General features: G+C 39.8%; 1 protein-coding gene across 3 annotated transcripts in view; it reads right to left on the bottom strand.

The window, feature by feature from the left end:
* TJP2 (tight junction protein 2) overlaps positions 1-20527 on the bottom strand; it is a 2224967-nt gene that overhangs the window by 638236 nt on the left and 1566204 nt on the right. For all 3 annotated transcript variants that reach the window (XM_044064349.1, XM_044064348.1, XM_044064350.1), the window contains one exon: positions 6816-6882. In XM_044064349.1, coding sequence (XP_043920284.1) covers positions 6816-6882 — 67 coding nt within the window. The remainder of the gene's footprint in view (positions 1-6815; positions 6883-20527) is intronic.

The raw sequence follows: 20527 nt of genomic DNA, 5'->3' as shown, positions 1-20527 counted from the left end.
AGTGTCATTCCTGGGGGATTCGATATGTTATCAGCATGGGACAACATGTTCAACAGTCCAGCTTGCTTCATAAAGGTTGAAAGAAAACAACGAAATACAGATCCAAATCCAGATTTATTGCACTTAGAGCCTCGGCCAAACACAGCCTTCAAAGAATAACAAATTAGTTAAAACCTCCCCTATATATACATACAGCAATCAAACAATCAATAAAGCAATTAACCATTAAAAAATTAACTAAATAAGATATTTCTAACTAAGCTCATGATTTAGTCCCCCAAGTAAAGGTTATACTTAAAAAAATCAAAACAGCTACTTTATGTAGCAAAAAATTTTTTAATAATACAGCATCACCAACTTTGATAAAACCTTCTCTAAAATAGTGGCCTTTAGCAAAGAAAAATCACTATTATGTTTGTCTAAAAACTGCATAGCAACTGAACTCTCCACTCTGTTCCTGCAATCTGATCTTGAACTTTTGTTTACTTTGCCCAATATAAAACATATTACATGGGCACCTCAAACAATATATAATGCCTGCACTATTACATGAAAAACTATTCATATTCATTAATTATGTTAAAACAGGCACTATATGTTTACATACACTACAATTATTGGTTCCGTATTAGAAGACCGAAGACGCATTCTTTCGAATGTGTCTTGGTCGAACTCAAAAGCCTGAAATGGCAAAATATCGAAGCGGCTTTTAAGCTAATTCTTTCCCTGGGAAAGAATTTGCTTGGCCGCTCTACTACCATTTTCAGCACTGTAGTCTTGGTCTCGAGTTGGTATATTTAATTGGGGCAAAGCCCCACTTAATGTAATTTTTAAAGTATGTTTTTTTTTTTTTTTTTGGAACAGCAATTTTTTTCCTCCTAGGAAAAAAATCGCTGTTCGGAGAGTTTGAAATTGTAAACTTTCAGTTACATAGGGTCAGATTAACCACTGCACACTTTTTAAAGCATTCAGTGATCTAATACAGACCCCAATTATTACATGGCATAGTCCCCAATACACTAAGAGATGACATAACTGTTGCATCAGGTAACACAAAATAAGCTTTCACCAGTTTATCCCTTATATTCTGTCCCCTTTTATAATGAAATAGATGGCCAATTTCTAATAATATTCTTCACTATAACATCTTTTTTCAAACAATTCCAATAGTAATTTACCAATTTCCAGATTATTTGGCTTAAAATATTATATGTACTAACAAAAAACATCACCCACATTTTCCTTAACCTGTACATCTTCATTATAAACATATATTTAGGTATACATTTATATTGCTGACCAAAATAAATTTCATCAATTGTATCCACAGCTGCTATCAAAGTATTTCTATCATAACCCCTATGGAGAAACATGAGCAATGTTTGCCAAACTTCTCTATATAGATCAACCTCATTATTACAAATTCTAAGCATTCTCATCAGTTCTCCATACTGGAGGGATATGATGGTATGCAGTGTGAATGACAACTGGTGCCATATAAGTACTGACTGCCATCTATAAACCTGCGATGTTAAGAAACTTGAACAAAACCATCATTATGGCCAATCAAATGCAGGTCCAAAAAATTAATTTCCTTGCCATACTGCAAACCATCAAATTCCAAATTATATGCATTATTATTAATAGCATTAACAAAATCTTGAACCTCATTCATGCCATTTTCACAGATAAAAATCAAATCATCAATGTATCAAAAAAATGGGAGCTCATAAATGTAATCCTTTTCAGATTTAGCCATAAAAATATTAGCATACATGGGGGTGAAAGCCACCTCCATAGCTGTGCCCTGTAATTGTTTGATAACACTGCTGAAGCTAAAAAAAATTATTCAGCAAACAGAACTGCAATAATTCTATTATGTAACATGATACTGGGCTATCCTTCAAAAAATACTGTAAATCTGCTAAACCATCTCTATGTGTAATGTTGGTATAAAGACTTTGAATATCAATAGAAATAAAATACATATTAGCATTCCATATATCAAAAGAATCGAATATACGAAGGGAGCTTTTCCACATACAGCAATAAAAAATTATGTAAAAATATCCCAATATTGCCTAAAAAATAATTACTAGCTGACACAATGGGTCTATCTGGAGGGTTAATATTGTCTTTATGGATCTTCGAAGACAATAAAAGGTTGCCAAGCTACAACCTCTGTATTAAACTTAGTATCCACATCTTTCTTAGTGAAATAACCCAAACGGCAACCTTTATCCATTAGGCTTGTAAAACATTGTATCGTTAATCTATATATTCATTTTCATTGCTCACTTCATAAACTGTTCTGTCATCCAAGTGTTGCATGGACGTATTTAAATATTGAGAAAAATGAATAACAATTTTATTGCCCTTAACTGCAGGCTTGATAATAAGATCTCTTCTATTTGTCAATTCTTTTAAAACAGCCCATTCTTTTTTAGTTAAATTATATTGAACATCCTGTTGGTTATTAAATTTGACATTTAGCTGTTCTACACTAATTTAACATTTCAGACAACTGTTTAATATATTCATTATCATATGGGGGACTAAATCAACTTTTAACATTCACTGCTGAAGTATTAAGTAAAAAATATGCATCGGGATTATTGTCCACATCAAAACTGTCAGATGTGCATGAATAAAAGCTATTTTCTTCACTAACAACTTCCAAATTATTATCAATAACATATTTATCAGATTTATCAACGAAAAAATATTTAAAGTCCAACTTTCTTAAAAATTGAAACACTTCCTGTTTCAATACATGCAATCTAGGAAGCACAGTCGGTATAAACTTCAGCCCAAGATTTAACACACTCCATTGCTCCATAGACAAAAAACATCCTGATAAATTAACAACACATGTATTATTTTAAACATTAAAATCATTGCCATCTACCTCATTTATGCAAAGGTTTAAAATGTCCTTCATACATTGTCAACGCATTGTAGGCTCCCCTCTTCTTTCTATCATCAGTTGTACCTTCCACATTGTTACAAAAACGCTGCAGAAGAGCTTTTGGTTCCTGTGGTAAAGGAAGAGAAGGGATGCCTGGAAGTCATTCTCAGACTCAGTAGTATAACCAGCGCCATCCGACGAAGCAAAAGAGACTGTGTTGTGTTTTGGAATTAGATTTCACATGAGAACTATCAGTTTTATGAGCCGTCTTTTTATTGGCCCTCTACAAGAAGGCCCGCCATTTATTATAATCACAGACGTCTCTATTAATCTTCCCCAACTTGAAGTTAATCTGATCAGTCTCAAATTTAATTTCTCTCTCACATTCACAAATAGTTCATTTCAGAAGAACCAATTTTTGTCAACAAATCAGTGTGCATAGCATTAAGTTCTCCTTCAACTTCTTTTGCTGCAATAGATCCCTATCCATAAGGATTGGAACCCACTCCATGGCACATCTATGTGCAGCAGCCAGCCAACGATTCTTAAAGGCTGCATCTGGCAAGTCAAAAGGAGTGGAAGGGCTTTTGAAAGCCCGCAGCCCTCGTGGGGAAATATCAAGTTCGAATAACGTTGTAACCCCAATAAATTAAAGTGGCAATGCGATTCCTTGTAAATTAATTTCTCAAAAAGATCTATAAGCTCCTGTGTCTCAGTAGAAAAAGTACTGGTATTGGCATGACCAATACTGGCAAACAGATTATTAAATCTCTTAAGCTTCTCTTCCATATATCTGGAAACAAAACTATTTTCTATGTTCTCGCCAACTTATCTATACCTGAGACACCAGCCTGCAAAACCGCATTGCCACTTATAGATATGCCGTGCACCACAATATTATCTATAATTCTTTGAGAGGAAGAAACCTTCAAAACTGGCAAATTAGTAGATGCCAAAATTGCCCTCTCGAAAAATACGAGGAATGTTCGGTGTTTGGTGGTTTTGCTTCATAAAGGTTGGCCTGCACCTTTCATTCAATGTTTCCTCATACTGGCTAAAGCTTTCGCTGCCCCCACAGTATCTTTTTTTAGGCAAAGTCCAGCAAATGGACACTCCAGTGTAAAAATATCAAACCCAAAACTGGATCATACTGAAGTGGCTATTGTGGCATCTCCTGGTTTACTAAACACCATATCACCTCCAGGCAGATTCCCAGGTACCCACAAACAGAACTCACAGAGCTCCAGATCACCTCAAACAGGACAATCTATCTTAACAACCTTTACAGGTCAGCCTGTCTCTGGACAATCATGTAAGATTCCTAAATCTACTGGATGAGGTTCCTATAAATAGCAACTTCACTAAAGTGGAGGACGTTGACCATCTCTCAATAAAATGGAATACATACACCTCCAATGTAGGATATATCCAGAAGTTCTTAGACTTAATAAAATTTAGCCACTAGAAGGCATACTATTATTTATCTACACTATTCTTATGGTATCTCCTTCGCTATAAACTGCTGTCTTTCACCTTCACAATCTCCAAGGCCTTGCATCTAGTATCTCAAAATTCAGTGATTTCAGATGCACTAACTTCATCAAATTCAAAATTCACTCTTGGCAGCATCAGCTGTATGTATGGAGCTTGCAGTCTAACACAGAAAAAATATAATGTGAAATTTGAAAACAAACCTCGCTGGTCCTTCAACATAAATAAACTTTACAATAAAAACCTGCTTAAATTACATAGCAGTTACAAAAACCCTCATATCAAGAAAAGCATCAAAATATTACTAAAAACTTGAAAAATACCATTAGGTTTACTAACAAAGCACATGAATACAGTTTAGCATCTTAAGCTGAGGGCCATTATAAATCCTTATTTAGTAATGTTAGGAAAACTAAGGAATAGCACCAAACATTGTCCTGAACATATTCAAAATTGTGCCACATATCTGTACCAAACAGACAATGCCAGTATACTAGCAAACAATTTCAGTGCTAGTTTTACCCCAGAGACGTCTTTCTGAAGTCTGTATACCCTTGAATATCTTAAGCATCCAATTATTACAAAAACAAACACTTGTGGTGCTTTCTAGGACCAAAAATATTTCCTTCTAAGGCCTGATAATATATCTAGTTTAAATAGGACTAAGCATGCTCTTGTAGAACTATTCTTCAAACTGTCACTACTCGACAGAGGCACAGCAAAATAATGGGTATAGTTCCCCATACTAAAGGGGTGGCGTAAGCCACAAAACTATGGGCTAGGCTTGTAAATGCCCTCGGGCAGATAGCCTAGTATGAACCTATGAACCTATGTTTAACCTATATATAGCTACAGTTTTTTCACTGATGTTTGCTGCAATGCAGTGGTGAAGCCACTCCACAAGGAGGCCCTACCACTAACCCCAAGAATTACAGACCCATCAGCCAGACCAGTCTCATCTGTGAAGCCATGAAACAGATTAGAAATTACCTTAAAAAGTATGACATCAAATTTTCATTTGACTTGACCTACAGCAATTTGTTTTTGTCAAGGGGTGATTCTGTCTAATGAATATGGTTAATTTCTTTGAGAGGGTTGCAAAGGCTGTCAGCAGTGGGCATGCTGTTTACACTACATATCTTAACCTGGCTGAGGCATACAACACCATAGCCCCAAGCTGGAATTGTAAGTAAACTTAATGTTTTAAAATAGATCAGATGTGGAAAAATGTATATCAAACTGACTAAAAGGCAGAACCCACACAATGTGAGTGGTAGGTGTCTCATCAGAATGACTGTAACCAGTGGCATTCTCCAGGCTGAGTGACAGCAGCCCTCCTTGCCAGCTTTTTTTTACTTTTTTGACTTGAAACAAAGTCCTCAAGCAAACTTTATGGATGACTACAAACTGGGAGTTACTGTCAAGTAGGCCTCTGATACCCTAAACCTTCAGCAAGAACTTACACACAAATAACTGATTTACAGAAAACTGACACAAATTAAATGCAAAAAAGTTCAATATAGTCACATCTGTTAGACCACCCCTTCCCACAGCATACAGCATAGCCAATACGGCACTTCAAAATGAAAATGCTGTCAGAAACCTTGGATCATGGCTTCATAATTCCTTCTTTTTGACCATCATGTTGCAATAGTAATCAAAGCTAATTGCTAAGGGAATGTCATCCAGATCTAGAGAGGTCACTGTTCTCCTATATATGGTACTGATTTGGCCAATTACCGAGTAAAATGTCCCATTTGAGAAGTACCTCATTCAACATATTAAACAACTAGAAAGACCCTCAGCTACCAAAAAAGACTGAAAGCACTCTCTTTATTTATTACAGACTAAAGAGGGAGAGACCTCTGTTTTGCCTTCTGTGCCATTAGCCCTGACTCTCTCATGTCTCCACAAGTGTAACATTCCTACACATACCAGAACCAGGGACTATCTTCACCAGCAGATCAATAAACATGACAGACAGACAGATTCATCACAGCTTGCCTACTCCACCTTGGAAAACATCTGCCCCTGCAGATTAAGTAGAGTGATACAATCTCATCCTTCAAATGGATTGGCACCTACAAATGTACCCTGCACTTGAATAGCCTATCCCTCCAACAGAAATTGAATTGGCCTAATAGTGGGTACCGGCAGGGCATAAACAGTCATAACACTGGGTTGCCTTTAAATTCCTGTGAATCCTATGAAAATCCTAAATTATTATTGAGGTTCATGTTCTTTCTTCATGTTGCACTTTATCTGGTCGCTTGAAACATGGTCATAAATCTGTTGCTAATCATTAACCTGAGCATAATTTTTTGAAAACACTTACTATACAATAACTCCAGCAGTGGAAATATCACAATCTGTCCATTTTCAAACTAGCAAATCTAATACTGAAGAAAAAACTCACCCATATATCTGAATATCTTCTTCACTGGGCTGAAGGTATACCCTAGGAGCTGAACGAACTTCTGGAACTATATAATATATTAAAGAGGTTACTGAGAGTATGGAAATTAAATTAAGAAAACATTTCAATCAGCAGCACACTTATCTAAGCATTTGCACTTAAATTTTTAGAAAATTTTAGGAAGTTTATACACAAAGTGCAAATAAAGTACATTTTCTGCTTTTGTTTTGTGTATTGTACATCTTTTCCTGTAGTGGAACTTTCCCCCTTCAAGACTGCATTACAGTTTACCTGCTCCTGCTCAAATATTCTTATGATGCATCAAATAATGACAGACTACACACACACACACACACACACACACACATATATATATATATATATATATATATATATATATATATATATATATATATATATATATATATATATATATACCCACATGCATGGATATGCGATGAACATAATTAACAGCTCAGACTCTCATAAAATCACATAACCTATGAAAATTAACCACTAAAAGATGATACATTTGCCTGTCTTGATGGCTCAAGTCCTACAGTTCTTTGAGCTGGAAATGTCCTGTAATCTAACATTTATTTACTTACTGGGTAGGTGGAGTTGGCCAACTTTACATACACCCCTGTCTCACAGAACAGATAATATACAGAACTAAATGGTCAATTTGTTGTAGAGAAGGTTGCAGTTTCATAAAACCGAACACAAGTATTGCCATGAAGAAAAACATCCACTTTTACATATGATTTATACTTAAGAAAAACTGCAGTATAAACAATTACAATAAAATAAATTGTCTGCGTGTGTGTGTGTGTGTGTGTGTGTGTGTGTGTGTGTGTGCATATATATACATATATATATATATATATATATATATATATATATATATATATATGGGTTCCTATGAGTTAAACGACACGTCGTTCCATCGACAGCCGGCAGATGGACTTCAAGTAGCCGAAACGTGAAAGGAACGAAACCTGAAACCAACGAACGTGATTTAACCGAACGTCAAAGGAACGAAAACCGAAATCAACGAAAGTCAGTCAACTGACACCGACGCGGAGGTAAGCGAAATGTGTAAGGGATGTGTATGTATGCAGTAGTGACGGACGTTAGGGTGCGAGTAAGGTAAGTGTGCGATGTACACGGTCTGTGGGGATGGAGTGGGTTAAGTGAGTTAGGGTTAGGGCTCGGGTCGGGTAAGTGTGTAGTAGTGATATCTTGTGGGTTAGGGGTGGGTTAAGTGAGTTAGGGTTAGGGCTCGGGTCGGGTAAGTGTGTAGTAGTGATATCTTGTGGGTTAGGGGTGGGTTAAGTGAGTTAGGGTTAGGGCTCGGGTTAGGTGAGTGTGCGAGAGTGACGGACCTTAGGGTTAGGGTTTGGGTCAGGGTTGTCGATAGGTTTGTATGTCAGGTTTAGTGTTGCTTTGGTAGGAGTTTGGTTTGCTTGTGTTGTGTGGTGTTTGGAGTGGGGATCCGTTTTGTTTTTTAATTATTGTTGTTGTGGTGTGGAGTGTATGAGGTGTATATCGTAGGTAGCAGCGCGAGTATGTATGTAGTTGTGTATGTGTTTTTGTGGTAGTGATTGTACTTGCAGGTATGTGTTGTTTAGTGCTAGTATGTAGTTTAGACTTGTCGGTTGAGTGAGTTTCGTTTATGTTAGTTTTCGTTGTTTTGACGTGTCGGTTAATTGAAGTCCATCTGCCGGCTGTCGATGGAACGACATGTTGTTTATCTGATATGAACCCATATATATATATATATATATATATATATATATATATATATATATATATATATATATATATACACACACAAACACACACACACAGGCACACACGCACATTTTTATAGCTCAGTTTTAAATCAAATGCTATAAAGTACAGTTTTGTACCTACCATAAATGTAGATGTCCGATAGATATGCAACTGCAGTCATAACATATGGGTTGTCCTGCCTCAGGCAGCCCTCGGTCGGCCGGATTCCAAAGTCTGGGTCCGATGTCGGCTGATGTCGCATTTCTCTCCGACGTCAGAGTGGCTGGAGTATATAAGCATCAGCCGACGCCATCTTCTTCAGTGTTTCTTGCCCCAGATGCCAGGTGCCCTCCAAGGAAGGCTGTAATCAAATTGGAAGACAATAATAGGTTTCCAGACAATAAATAAGCAATAAACAGATACACCATAACAGATATCCCCAGCTAAGGATAACAGGGAGAGGAGTGGACCCAAGGCATAGAGGGGAAGGAGGGAGGGAAAACCCGACTGCAGTTGCATATCTATCGGACATCTACATTTATGGTAGGTACAAAACTGTACTATGTCCTTCAAGAATGCAACTGCAGTCATAACATATGGGTTGAATACCATAGCTTAGCTGGGGGAGGTGGTATGCTCTAAGAAAAGGATGGTGTAGCTATCAATCCCTGCAGGACTGCCGAAGCAAAGCCTGCTCTGGATCTGGAATATAAAGGGAGGTTGTAGTGTTTGGAAAATGTATGCACGGAGCTCCATGTAGCAGCTTCTAGAATGTCTTTTGTAGGCACCCCTCTTAAAAATGCTGTAGAGGTGGCTGTAGCTCTGGTGGAGTGTGGTCTGACATTGGCTGGCACACTCTTTCCATGGAAGGAATAACAGAATCTGATGCAATGTCCAATCCATTTTGAAATTGTCTGTTTGGAAATTGCTTTTCCTTGTACTCCATGGGCGTAAGCTACAAAAAGCTGATCAGACTTCCTACTGGTCTTGGTTCTGTCTAAGTAGTAGCGAAGTTGTCTGTGTATGTCCAAGGTATGTAACAGTCTTTCCCCTTTGTTCTCAGGATTGGGAAAGAAAGTAGGCAGGTGAAGTGCTTGATTTAAAGAAACCCTAGATACCACTTTTGGCAGAAAGGTAGGGTTGGTTCGTAAGGAGACCCTGTCTCTGTGAAAAGTTATGAACGGTGGTATTGCCATTAAGGCCTGTAATTCCGAAACCCTTCTTGCTGAGGTTATGGCCAGCAGGAAAGCTGTCTTCCAGGAAAGAAATTGTAAATCCACAGAAGCTGCTGGCTCGAAGGGAGGTAGAGTCAATTTTTCTAGGACAAAATTGAGGTCCCAAGCTGGTACTGGTGCCTTTCTTGGGGGCTTTATAGTCTTGATTCCTCTAAGAAATTGCCTTAACAAAGGATGTGAAAACACAGGTGGATCAGTGTTGTATCTAGCTGAGATAGCTGAAGTATGTATTTTTATGGAAGAGTATGAGAGTCCGTTATGTAGCATATCTGCCAAGTATTCCAGAATAGGTGGGATGCTCAAAAGTGATGCATCATGACCCTTGTTGGTATTCCAAATGCTGAATCTCTTCCATTTGGCTGAGTAAGCCTTTCTGGTGGATGGTCTGCGGGCTTCTGTTAGTATCCGCTGAACTTCCTTGGAGAGAGGTAAATTGAGGTTATTTATGGGATTTCCCAAGCTGTTAGCTGTAGCGTCTGGATGTTGGAATGAACTGTCCTGAAGTTGTGTTGAGTCAAAAGTTGGGGCCATTGTGGAAGGGCCCACGTTTTGTTGTGACATATGCTCCGTAGTAGTGGGTACCAGTGTTGTCTTGGCCAGTCTGGAGCTATTAGGATCCCCTTCGGCTGCTCTGCCTTGATCTTTAATAACACTGTGGTCATCAGTGGCAGGGGTGGAAATGCATAAATTATTAGGGAGCTCCAGTTAAATGAGAGGGCATCTATTTTCCATGCTTGTGGATGATATGTCCTCGAGCAGAACTTTTGTAAGTGATGATTGAGGTGGGAGGCAAATAGGTCTACGTCCGGCCTGCCCCATGTCGAGGTGAGTCGTATAAAGATGTCTGGATGTAGCCTCCATTCGAGGGGGTCTAGGAAATTCCTGCTTAGACTGTCCGCCAGAACATTGTCTTTGCCTGGAACAAACTGGGATTGTAACTGTATGTTTAGACCCAGTGATTTTTCCCAAAGATTCATTGTCAGTCTGCAAAGGGGGTAAGAATGAGTGCCCCCCTGCTTGTTTATGTACCACATCACAGTGGTGTTGTCTGTCCGTATTAGTAGGTGGCCTTGTTGAAGTTGTCCAAAGGCCTCGATGGCATGCATTACTGTTAGCATTTCTTTTTGGTTGATATGCAGATGTGTTTCCTTTGGAGACCATTGCCCTTGAATACATCTGCCCTCCATGTGCGCCCCCCCATCCAAGGTCTGAGGCGTCTGTGGTCATGGTCTGTGTTATCTGAGGTTTTTTGAATGACATACCTGTGTTTGACTGGCTTACTGTGGCCCACCATAGAAATTCCTTTTGAAGACATGGAATGAGTGGAATAGTTGCTTCTAGGTTGTTGCTGTGTTGAGACCATAAGCTTTTTAAGTACCATTGAAGCTTTCTCATGTGTAGTCTTGCTAGTGGAACCAGGAGAATGCAGGATGCCTTGTAACCCAGGGCCTGTAGGAAACTCCTTGCAGTCATCTGGGTGAGCTTTGCTAAACTTTTGAAGTAATGAGTTAACTTCTTTTGCTTGTCTTCTGTCAGGTAAGCCATTTGAGAGGCTGTGTCTAGTTTGGCTCCTAAGAAGGTTACTTGCTGGGATGGCTGAAGTCTTGACTTTTGAAAGTTGACTGTGTATCCCAGAGCCTGTAGCAAGTGTATCACATAATTCAAGTTTTTTGTCAAGGTTAGTTTGTTGTCCGCTTGTATGAGGCAATCGTCCAGGTACGGGTAGATTTGAATCCCGTGGAGCCTGCAATGAGCAATTACTGATGCCAGGCATTTCGTGAATACTCTGGGCGCAGTAGATAAGCCAAATGGCAATGCTGAGAATTGATAATGCTCTGGCCCTGCAAGAAATCTGAGGTATCTTCTGCAGCTGTGTCTGATAGGGACATGCAGGTATGCCTCCTTGAGGTCCAGAGTAATCAGCCAAGACCCCTTGCCCAGCATGGGAAGGAGTTGCTGTAGAGTCAGCATTTTGAACTTTGGTACTATGAGAAAAGTGTTTAAAGCGGACAAGTCCAGTATTGGTCTCCATTGAGTTTCTTTTCTTGGAACAAGGAACAGTCTTGAATAAAACCCCAGACCTTGCTCTTGTTGTGGAACTTTTTCTATTGCTTTGATCTGAGCAAGCAGAGAAATTTGCTTGATAGCCTCTGCCCTCTGATTTTGTGGAAGGTTTGGCATGCCTTGTTTTCTTGGCAAGGTATGAAAATGGAACCTGTAACCGTGGTCTATAATGTCCAAAATCCATTTGTCTTTTGTCAGTTTGTGCCAATTTTTTGAAAACAAAGATAACTTTCCGCCCAAAGGAGCTTCTGTTTGCTCCTTGGTCAGCGGAACTAGAGGAAAGTCATTGAGATTGTCCCTGCGGCAGGAGAAACCCCTGTGTCACTTCTTTGGTTTGCTGGTTGCCATTGACGTCCCCTGTAGGATCCTCTGTATTGCCCTCTTCCTCGGGCACGCCTGTTTTTGCCCCTTTGAAATCTTTCAGGATTAGGAAAGGACCAGTTTTTAGAAGGCCAGTTCCTGCTGAATCTGGGCGGCTGAACCTGGAGGAAATCTTTGACTGTCTGAACTCACTTGGCTTTTTCCTCAATGGACTTTAACACATCTTTAGCATTAGCACCAAAAAGCTTGTTCTTTTCCAAGGGTGCGTCAAGAAGTTTTGCCTTAACATGATCTGGTAAAGGTTGTTCTTTTAACCACGCATGTCTACGAATGACCGCCCCTGTCATAGCTGCCCTACATGAAGCCTCCAATGCATCATATCCACACTGTAGAAAGTGATTGCTAACCTGCTGAGAATTATGCACAGCCTCCTGCAAAGACTTCCTATCTAAAGGTTCAGGAGAGGCCAATCTTTTCTGTAAATCATCTAACAGGAAATCCTGATATTGAAACATGTGAAAGAGACAATTGAGAGCTCTCATAGATAAAGTAGTGGAGGTGTAAACCTTCTTCCCTCATCTCTCTAAGGACCTTGCTTCCCTGTTGGAAGGCAAAGGGTTTTTGGGGGTGGTAGCTGAAACCCCTTTAGGCCCCTGGGAAATTGTTTCTAAATCAACAGCATGGGCCCTAAAGAAATGAGAATGGGTTTCTGGAACCCTATAGTATCTGTCAGGCTTGACAGGAGCAGGAGGAAGAGTATCAGGGGTAACACTGGAGTCAGAGTATAAATCATCCAAAACATCAAGCACAGGAGGTATAGCTAAGGGTCTGTGTTGGGGCTTTTTAAGGAAGGTTCGAAGGCGCTTTCTGGAATCTGAATATTCCTGGCCTTGCCACTTAAAATGCTCCCTCATGGAATGCAGAACTTTCCCAAAAGAAATATCCTCAGGAGGAGAGGCCAAGGGAATGGAGTCCTCTGCATCTGAATCCTCATAGGTCTGGAAGGGCTCTTCCTGGCTTTCGGAGTGAACAGAGTCCTCAGCATCTTCATCTGAAGGAAGAGGGTCAGAGGGTTCAACCCTGGGCCTCTTATCAGGAGGAGGCTGGGATCCTCTCTCAGGATGGGCCTGGGAACCTCTGATCACGGAAATTAAATCTGCGGCCATAGACATGATTTGAGTTTCAGGAGTAGGCTGAGGTAAGGTTTTAGCAGTAAAATGCTTGGACTTGCTGGCTGCCTTAGCACGTGTGTAGGCCTTGATAGACATGGAGATGGGAGGCCTAGCCGCTCCACGTGCAGGAGTGACCTTATCAACAGCAATGGTCTCGGGCATTTCCTCGGTTTCAGTATCCGGAGGAAAATCAATAACTGGCGTCGGAGTGGCCTCCGGTATCGGTAATGCGGTGTCTTCGGTTCGGAGCGGTGGAATAACCACCTCAGAGGGAACCGGGGCACTCGCGGTTAGTTTTGGCGTGGTGTCAGTGGAAGACGCGGGCCGAGGATGTCGGTCCCAGTCTTTTCGTTTCTTAGGAGTCTGCGTTGTCGGTTGTTCCGACGGCATTTCAAATTTTTCGCTGAAAAAGTCTTCAGCGAACTCCACCCGGCACCTGAGAGTGCACTTATTGAAGCGAGCACAGGCGGCACAGGCCAAGACGTCGTGGTCTGGGCCAAGGCAAGGGAGGCAGTAAGAGTGGAAATCCTTATGAGGTATTTGTTTACCGCAAGACAAACAATTATTTACTTTTTCAGTAATTTCTGACATCGGCTGAGGCAAGAAAAGGTCCCCAACGGGGTACTTAGCTTTTTTGATGACTTCGGTTTCGAAGAATACAGGAGCTGACCGACCGGCACTTGCGAACTGCTTCTGCTTCGGGCACCGCGCGGCAAGAAAGACTGAAGAAGATGGCGTTGGCTGATGCTTATATACTCCAGCCGCTCTGACGTCGGAGAGAAATGCGACATCAGCCGACATCGGACCCAGACTTTGGAATCCAGCCGACCGAGGGCTGCCTGAGGCAGGACAACCCATATGTTATGACTGCAGTTGCATTCTTGAAGGACATCATAGGAGCAGAACAAGTGAGTCAAATGTCAACCGTTATCCCTGAAGCAAATACATTTGTTTTCAATGATGAGGTGGTTTTGCAGGATTTTTCTGAATTTTTGTATACAGTGTTCTGATTTTTTTGAATAGGTGGTACCAAATGAAAGGTCCTAAGTGTGAAAAGTTTTTTTTTTTTTTGCCCACTGTACTTTTGAAATGAGTATGTATAAGAAGAATGTCATCATCCTGGCTATGTCTAAGTAGGTAAGGTGGTTCCCTGAATGGTAATTTTCTCCTGACAGGTGCAGCTGTGAACTAAACATCATGAGATGTTTATTTCCCCCCCCCCCCCGCTACACTGAAAGCTATATAGCAACCTGCAATATTCCTATAGGTTCAAGAAAAATGAAACACCTCATGATGTCTTGTTCACTGTTTCAAGGTCAAGGTGTCCATCTATGCCATTATTTACAACAATTTTTCTACTCCAGGTTATGCAGCTCGGAGGAGGAAAGGACAGGAATGAGTGGCTGATGACCTCTCTCCTCTCCTCGAGGGTGGTTTTATTTCACAATACTGCCTCCTTACTATCTTATGAAGGCTGGATGGCAAAACCAAGAGATGCACAATGAGAGAGTATCTGGCAGTTTCCAATGTGAAAGAAGTGGTCATGTAAATACACATCTGAACTTCAACCAGTAATAGTTAGACATCTGAGATCAATGGTGCCATACATACTCAATCTTCTGCCCTGCTTTTTGTTTTCAGAAGCAGATCTGTCCTGCGCAACTGGAAAACAAAATCCCAAACATCTGCCTTCCTGCTGAGACCAACTGTGCTATATAACAGATTTTTTGCTGAAACCATTGCCTAGTTTACGATTCTTTACGCCTTCCTCCTCAAGCAGAAGTACTTGCTGAACTTGCTTGCCTCTGTGTCCAGTTTCCATAGCTGCAAGCCATTATACACATATTAGGACACACTGCCAGACATAACGAGTGGTGTGACAGCATTTACGTGACAAGTGTGTAACCACAAGACATCATCATCATGACAGAACTGCATCCTCTCCCAGGTATCAGTGGAAAGGTAGCAGTAAGGCTGGGATGCTGTACACTATAGCCATAACAACTGCTGGGGGGGGGGGTCAGTTATGAAGGGCTTCATCTCCTCTGACTTTGGTTGATCCCAAGAGTGAAACCTTAGAGACCAAACTGCATATAACTGGACTACATATCCTTAGTGACTCCCACCCCAGCAGGTATTACAGTGATTATATGACATGCTGAAACATTTCAATTTTATGTTTTAACTGGTATTATTTTCCTGTATTGTGAAACTAATGTACTGCTTACATTTTGGTAATTGATCACAGCAAAACACAGGAAAAAAACATTACTTTTGTCAGAATGTCGAAACTAATTATGTGTCTGAGTTTTGCAAAACAAAATAACATGATAAAATGCACATGTAAAACAACCACACAAACCCTTGCTGCAGATCCACAAAACAGGAATAATGAACTTGAATGTGTTATTTGAGGGTTTTTAGATGGGGCCAGAATATGAAAGGATGTACGTACATGTTGTGTTATCTGATGAAGACCTGTTGTGTGGAATAAAGGAACGAAAGTGCTTTAACTCTGTCCTCCTCTTTTGTGGATCTGCAGCAAGGTTTTTGTGTGGCTATCTGAATTTTGCTGAAAAAGCAGTTTCTATATGCTTGAGAGGGGAGGGAGAGAGAGAGAGCACTTCTTTTTTTTCACAGGAGGAGAACACTGGGAAATGCACAATGTCAGCACATAAATGACAAGGAAGCCAAGCACTCATAGTTTCTGTGCTGATGACTGGATAAATGGCATGGTATAAGAAACACCAACTTATCACTGATAAGATGTAAGCCACAAAGATGGCACAAAATTGTGACAAAAGCTATACATTGCTGGAGGAATCTGAGTGCTTTGGGTAGACTTAGGAATTCATTGTGCCACACTGTGTACCAATTCCTACTTTAGTTTCAGAAATGTATGTAAACAGCATGACAGTGAAGTCAGGTGAAGGGTTCATTTTAGTCATTTCACCACATTATGTTTAGGTCAGTCATACTGCTGAGAGTGTCCATAAGAGGATATACTGTCCCCAGTCATCACATAATTTGTTACAATAATGATAAAATATAGACTTCAGAGAACTCGGGACTAACCACTGGGGGCCTTCAACCAATAAAGACAATACAGCTTAAATGGATGAGCCAGTGTTAACCTACTGACACATGACTGCAAAGTACACTAGAATGTTATCTACAGGGGGAGTCTGGAAAATACTAAGCCTGTATGTAATTACTGTTTACTATAAGTCACCACAAAGTCGACATCACTGACAGAAGATTATACTGCAGAGTGTTACTCACAGATCTGGCAAACATGCTTAACACTGTTCATCCAGATTTACATATAAACAGACTGCAGTGATGGTCATATCTAATGGACTTGTACCAAAAGATAAACATCTTTACCCTTGAACATTAATACTGCAAAAAATGTACTCATATCCATTGTACATTAGAGTAAATATTTTGAAGGGGGCAAGCCCCGAACCCCAATCACTTAAATACACCTACTCTAAGGTCACACAGCAGTAGGAAAAAATAGAATTCTCCACCATCACGGAAAGTGCTTTTGGCAAAAGATTTTTTTTTTTTTTTGCAAATGGCACTCCATGAAACTGCCATCAGTACAATGACCAACTCCTGATCTAATGCACACATACAAAGCTGTTCTATCCAGGCATCCAGTGGAAACAGTAGAGGTGGCAGGTCTTTATTAGGCACATTTAAGCAGTTTAAGTAATAACTGATTACTCAAGATAAGCACCTCTGCTTACATAGCCAAAATGTGCAGAACCAAACAGGACAAATGCATGCTGAACTACATGCACCCAACTAGATAACCTTATTGCATGAACATTGATTAAACACTTTCATTGCAAAAGGACTTCATTGGAATCTGTCATTACACTCCATTAAATGATAGTTAAACCCTAAAATCCAATCATGTGACGAGTTACAATCAATCACATACAATCAATTAAATCAAACATATATCATGTCATAAGATACCCTTCAGGCAGCCCCACTGAGCTTATACTGTCAGTGTGGTAAGAAAATAACCAGGATTTCTGGAACTGTAAATCAGCTTCTAGTGTGGTGGTCTCACGTGGAATGGTTTCACTGTGGTGGACTCGCACAAAACTTTACTGAATGACCAGAAATGCAGACATATATATACTACACCCAAGACTGCAATTTCTCAGAATATTCCCTTTTCTCAGAGGTATAGCTATCTCAGAATTGGCATATATAAGTTTGGAGGTATGGCAGACTTGACCTCATGCAAAAAAAAAAAAAGAGTTTTAAAGTAGAGCAGCAATATTCAACATTATTAGCCTGACATATTCTGGCTAGATTCAGCATCCTCATGGGGGAAATATACTTCCAGTTTTACCTATTTAGATTTATTGACTGTTGTAAAGGGCAAATCCATGTGGAACTTACTACTTCACACTCAGGCTTGGTGTGGAAACACAATACAACAACAGATGATGAATTTACAAAGATGTCATACAAACAAAATCACAAAGACTATAATGCCAAACTTGCACATACTAAAGTTATAAGTACAGTGAGGAAGACATTTATGATGTACAAGTATATATATCATCATAACAAAAAAAAACAACAAAATCCCTGCTCTCAGCCCTCTGAGTTTTGGGGTGCTGTATACACAACCATGCCTCAACATACAGGTCCCCATCAGTTCAGCAGAAAATCAGTGTAATTACATCGAACATGCCATTTGTCGATCTGTTCATACTGAGATCACGGTACAGTGAGGATTGGGAAATATGCCCTTTCCCCACCGAGTATGACCTCGGAGTTGGTATATATAATTAGTAGGGGGTGTGGGGGGAGCAGCCCACTCACATGAGGGGAATTTGATGAAAGGCATTTCTGATGAAATGCCGTTCACTGAAGTGACGGTTTGCTGAAGTGACAGACTTCAACATACACATCATCATCCCAACCTACATCAGTCCTGCTCCATCACCTCCCACTGTAAGGACTTCATGTAAACACTGTGTCAACTGCCCCATTAGCCTTCATAGCCAAGTTTAGATACCATCACAGACAGAATTCCCTGTCTTTCTCAGTATCAACCAAGCTTCTAAACCATTATTTTCAGTTGACTAGTATTTTATTTGTCTGTTGTGTGCATATATTACTTTCTCATGTACACACACACACACACACACACACACACATATATATATATATATATATATATATATATATATATATATATATATATATATTTACAGTGGATATAAAAAGGGTACACACCCCTGTTAAAATGCCAGGTTTTTGTGATATAAAAAATGAGACCACAATAAATAATTTCAAAACTTTTTCCACCTTTAATGTGACATAACCTGTACAATTCAATTGAAAAACAAATCTGTTAGGGGAAAATATATAACAAATAAGATATACAATACGCTGGTTGCATAAGTGTGCACACCCTTAAACTAACACTTTGCTGAAGCACCTTTTGATTTAATTACAGCATTCAGTCTTATTGGGTAGGAGTCTATCAGCATGGCACATCTTTTCTTGGCAATATTTGCCCACTCTTCCTTGCAAAAGCACTCCAAATCTGTCAGATTGCAAGGGCATCTCTTGTGCACAGCCCTCTTCAGGTCACCCCACAGATTTTCTATTGGATTTAGATCTGGGGTCTGCTCGGGCCATTCCAAAACTTGAATTTTCTTCTGGTGAACCCATTCTTTTGTTGATTTGGCTGTATGCTTGGGGTCATTGTTGTGGTTGAAAGGTGAAATTCCTCTTCATCTTCAGCTTTCTAGCAGATGCCTGAACGTTTTGGGCCAAATGTAACTGGTATTTGGAACTGTTCATAATTCCTTCCACCTTGACTAAAGCCCCAGTTTCAGCTGAAGAAAAGCAATGCTAAAGCAGGACACTGCTACTATCATGCTTCACTGTGTGGGGATGGTGTCGTTTGGCGATGCAAAGTGTTGTTTATGTGCCAAACATACCTTTTGGAAAATTGGCCAAAAAGTTCAACCTTGGTCTCATCAGACCATAACACATTTTCCCACATGCTTTTGGGAGACCTGATGTATTGTTTTGCAAATTTTAGCTGGGCCTGGATGTTTTTCTGTGTAAGAAAAGGCTTCTGTCCTGCAACCTTACCTCATAGTCCAGACATATGAAGAATACGGGAGACTGTTGTCACATGTAGTATACAACTAGTACCTGCCAGAAATTCCTGCTACTCCTTCAGTGTTGCTGTAGGTCTCTTTGCAGCCTCCCTGACCAGTTTTCACCTTGTCTTTCCATCAATTTTGGAGGGGACGTCCATTTTTTTGTAACGTCACTGTTGCCCATTTTTTCTCTACTTTTTGATGACCGTCTTCATTGTGTTCCATGGTATATCCAATACTGTGGATATTTTTTGTGCCCTTCTCCTGACTGATATCTTTCAACAATGAGATTCCTTTGATGCATTGTAAGCTCTCTGTGAACCATGGCTTTTGCTCTAGCAGACTACTGAAGGCAACTGAGTAAATGTCAGGAAAATCTTACTAGGAGAGCTAGATGAACTTTATTTGGGGTTAATCAGTCTCTTTAATTGATGGCAGGTTTGCACCCAAGAAGACTAAATGTTGTAATTAAATCAAAAGGTGTTTCAACAAAGTAATAGTTTAAGGGTGTGCACACTTATGCAACCAGCTTATTGTACCATTTTTTTATATTTTTCCCCTAACATATTAGTTGTTCAATTGAATTATACAGGTTATAGGTCACATTAAAGGTGGGAACAGTTTTAAAATTATTTATTGTGGTCTCATTTTTTATATCACAAAAACCTGTCATTTTTAACAGGGGTGTGTACACTTTTTATATCCACTGTACCTAACTACAGCTTTTAAAAGATAGAAGCAGTTTAGTTTGTGCAGTCCTGTTTCCTAGCTCCAAGAACACAGCAAACTATTGTACTGCTACTTCTAATACAATAGCAAACTAGGAAATGTCATTCTCAAACAGCTGGTTTTGCAAGATTAAGCAAATACTGTGTAACATAAAAAGGAAAACTGTTCAGCTTTTACACTATAATGGCAAAAGCAGCAAGTCCAACATTTATATACTGCTTGAACAAACCAACCTAATCTGAGACATTAAATGCACAAAGTTC

Source organism: Protopterus annectens, chromosome 2.part2 (assembly GCF_019279795.1).
Source record: "Protopterus annectens isolate FY-2018-M chromosome 2.part2, PAN1.0, whole genome shotgun sequence".
Taxonomy (NCBI): Eukaryota; Metazoa; Chordata; order Ceratodontiformes; family Protopteridae; genus Protopterus; species Protopterus annectens.
The sequence above is the reverse complement of the archived record's forward strand: the minus strand, read 5'-3'. Positions and strand labels throughout refer to the sequence as shown.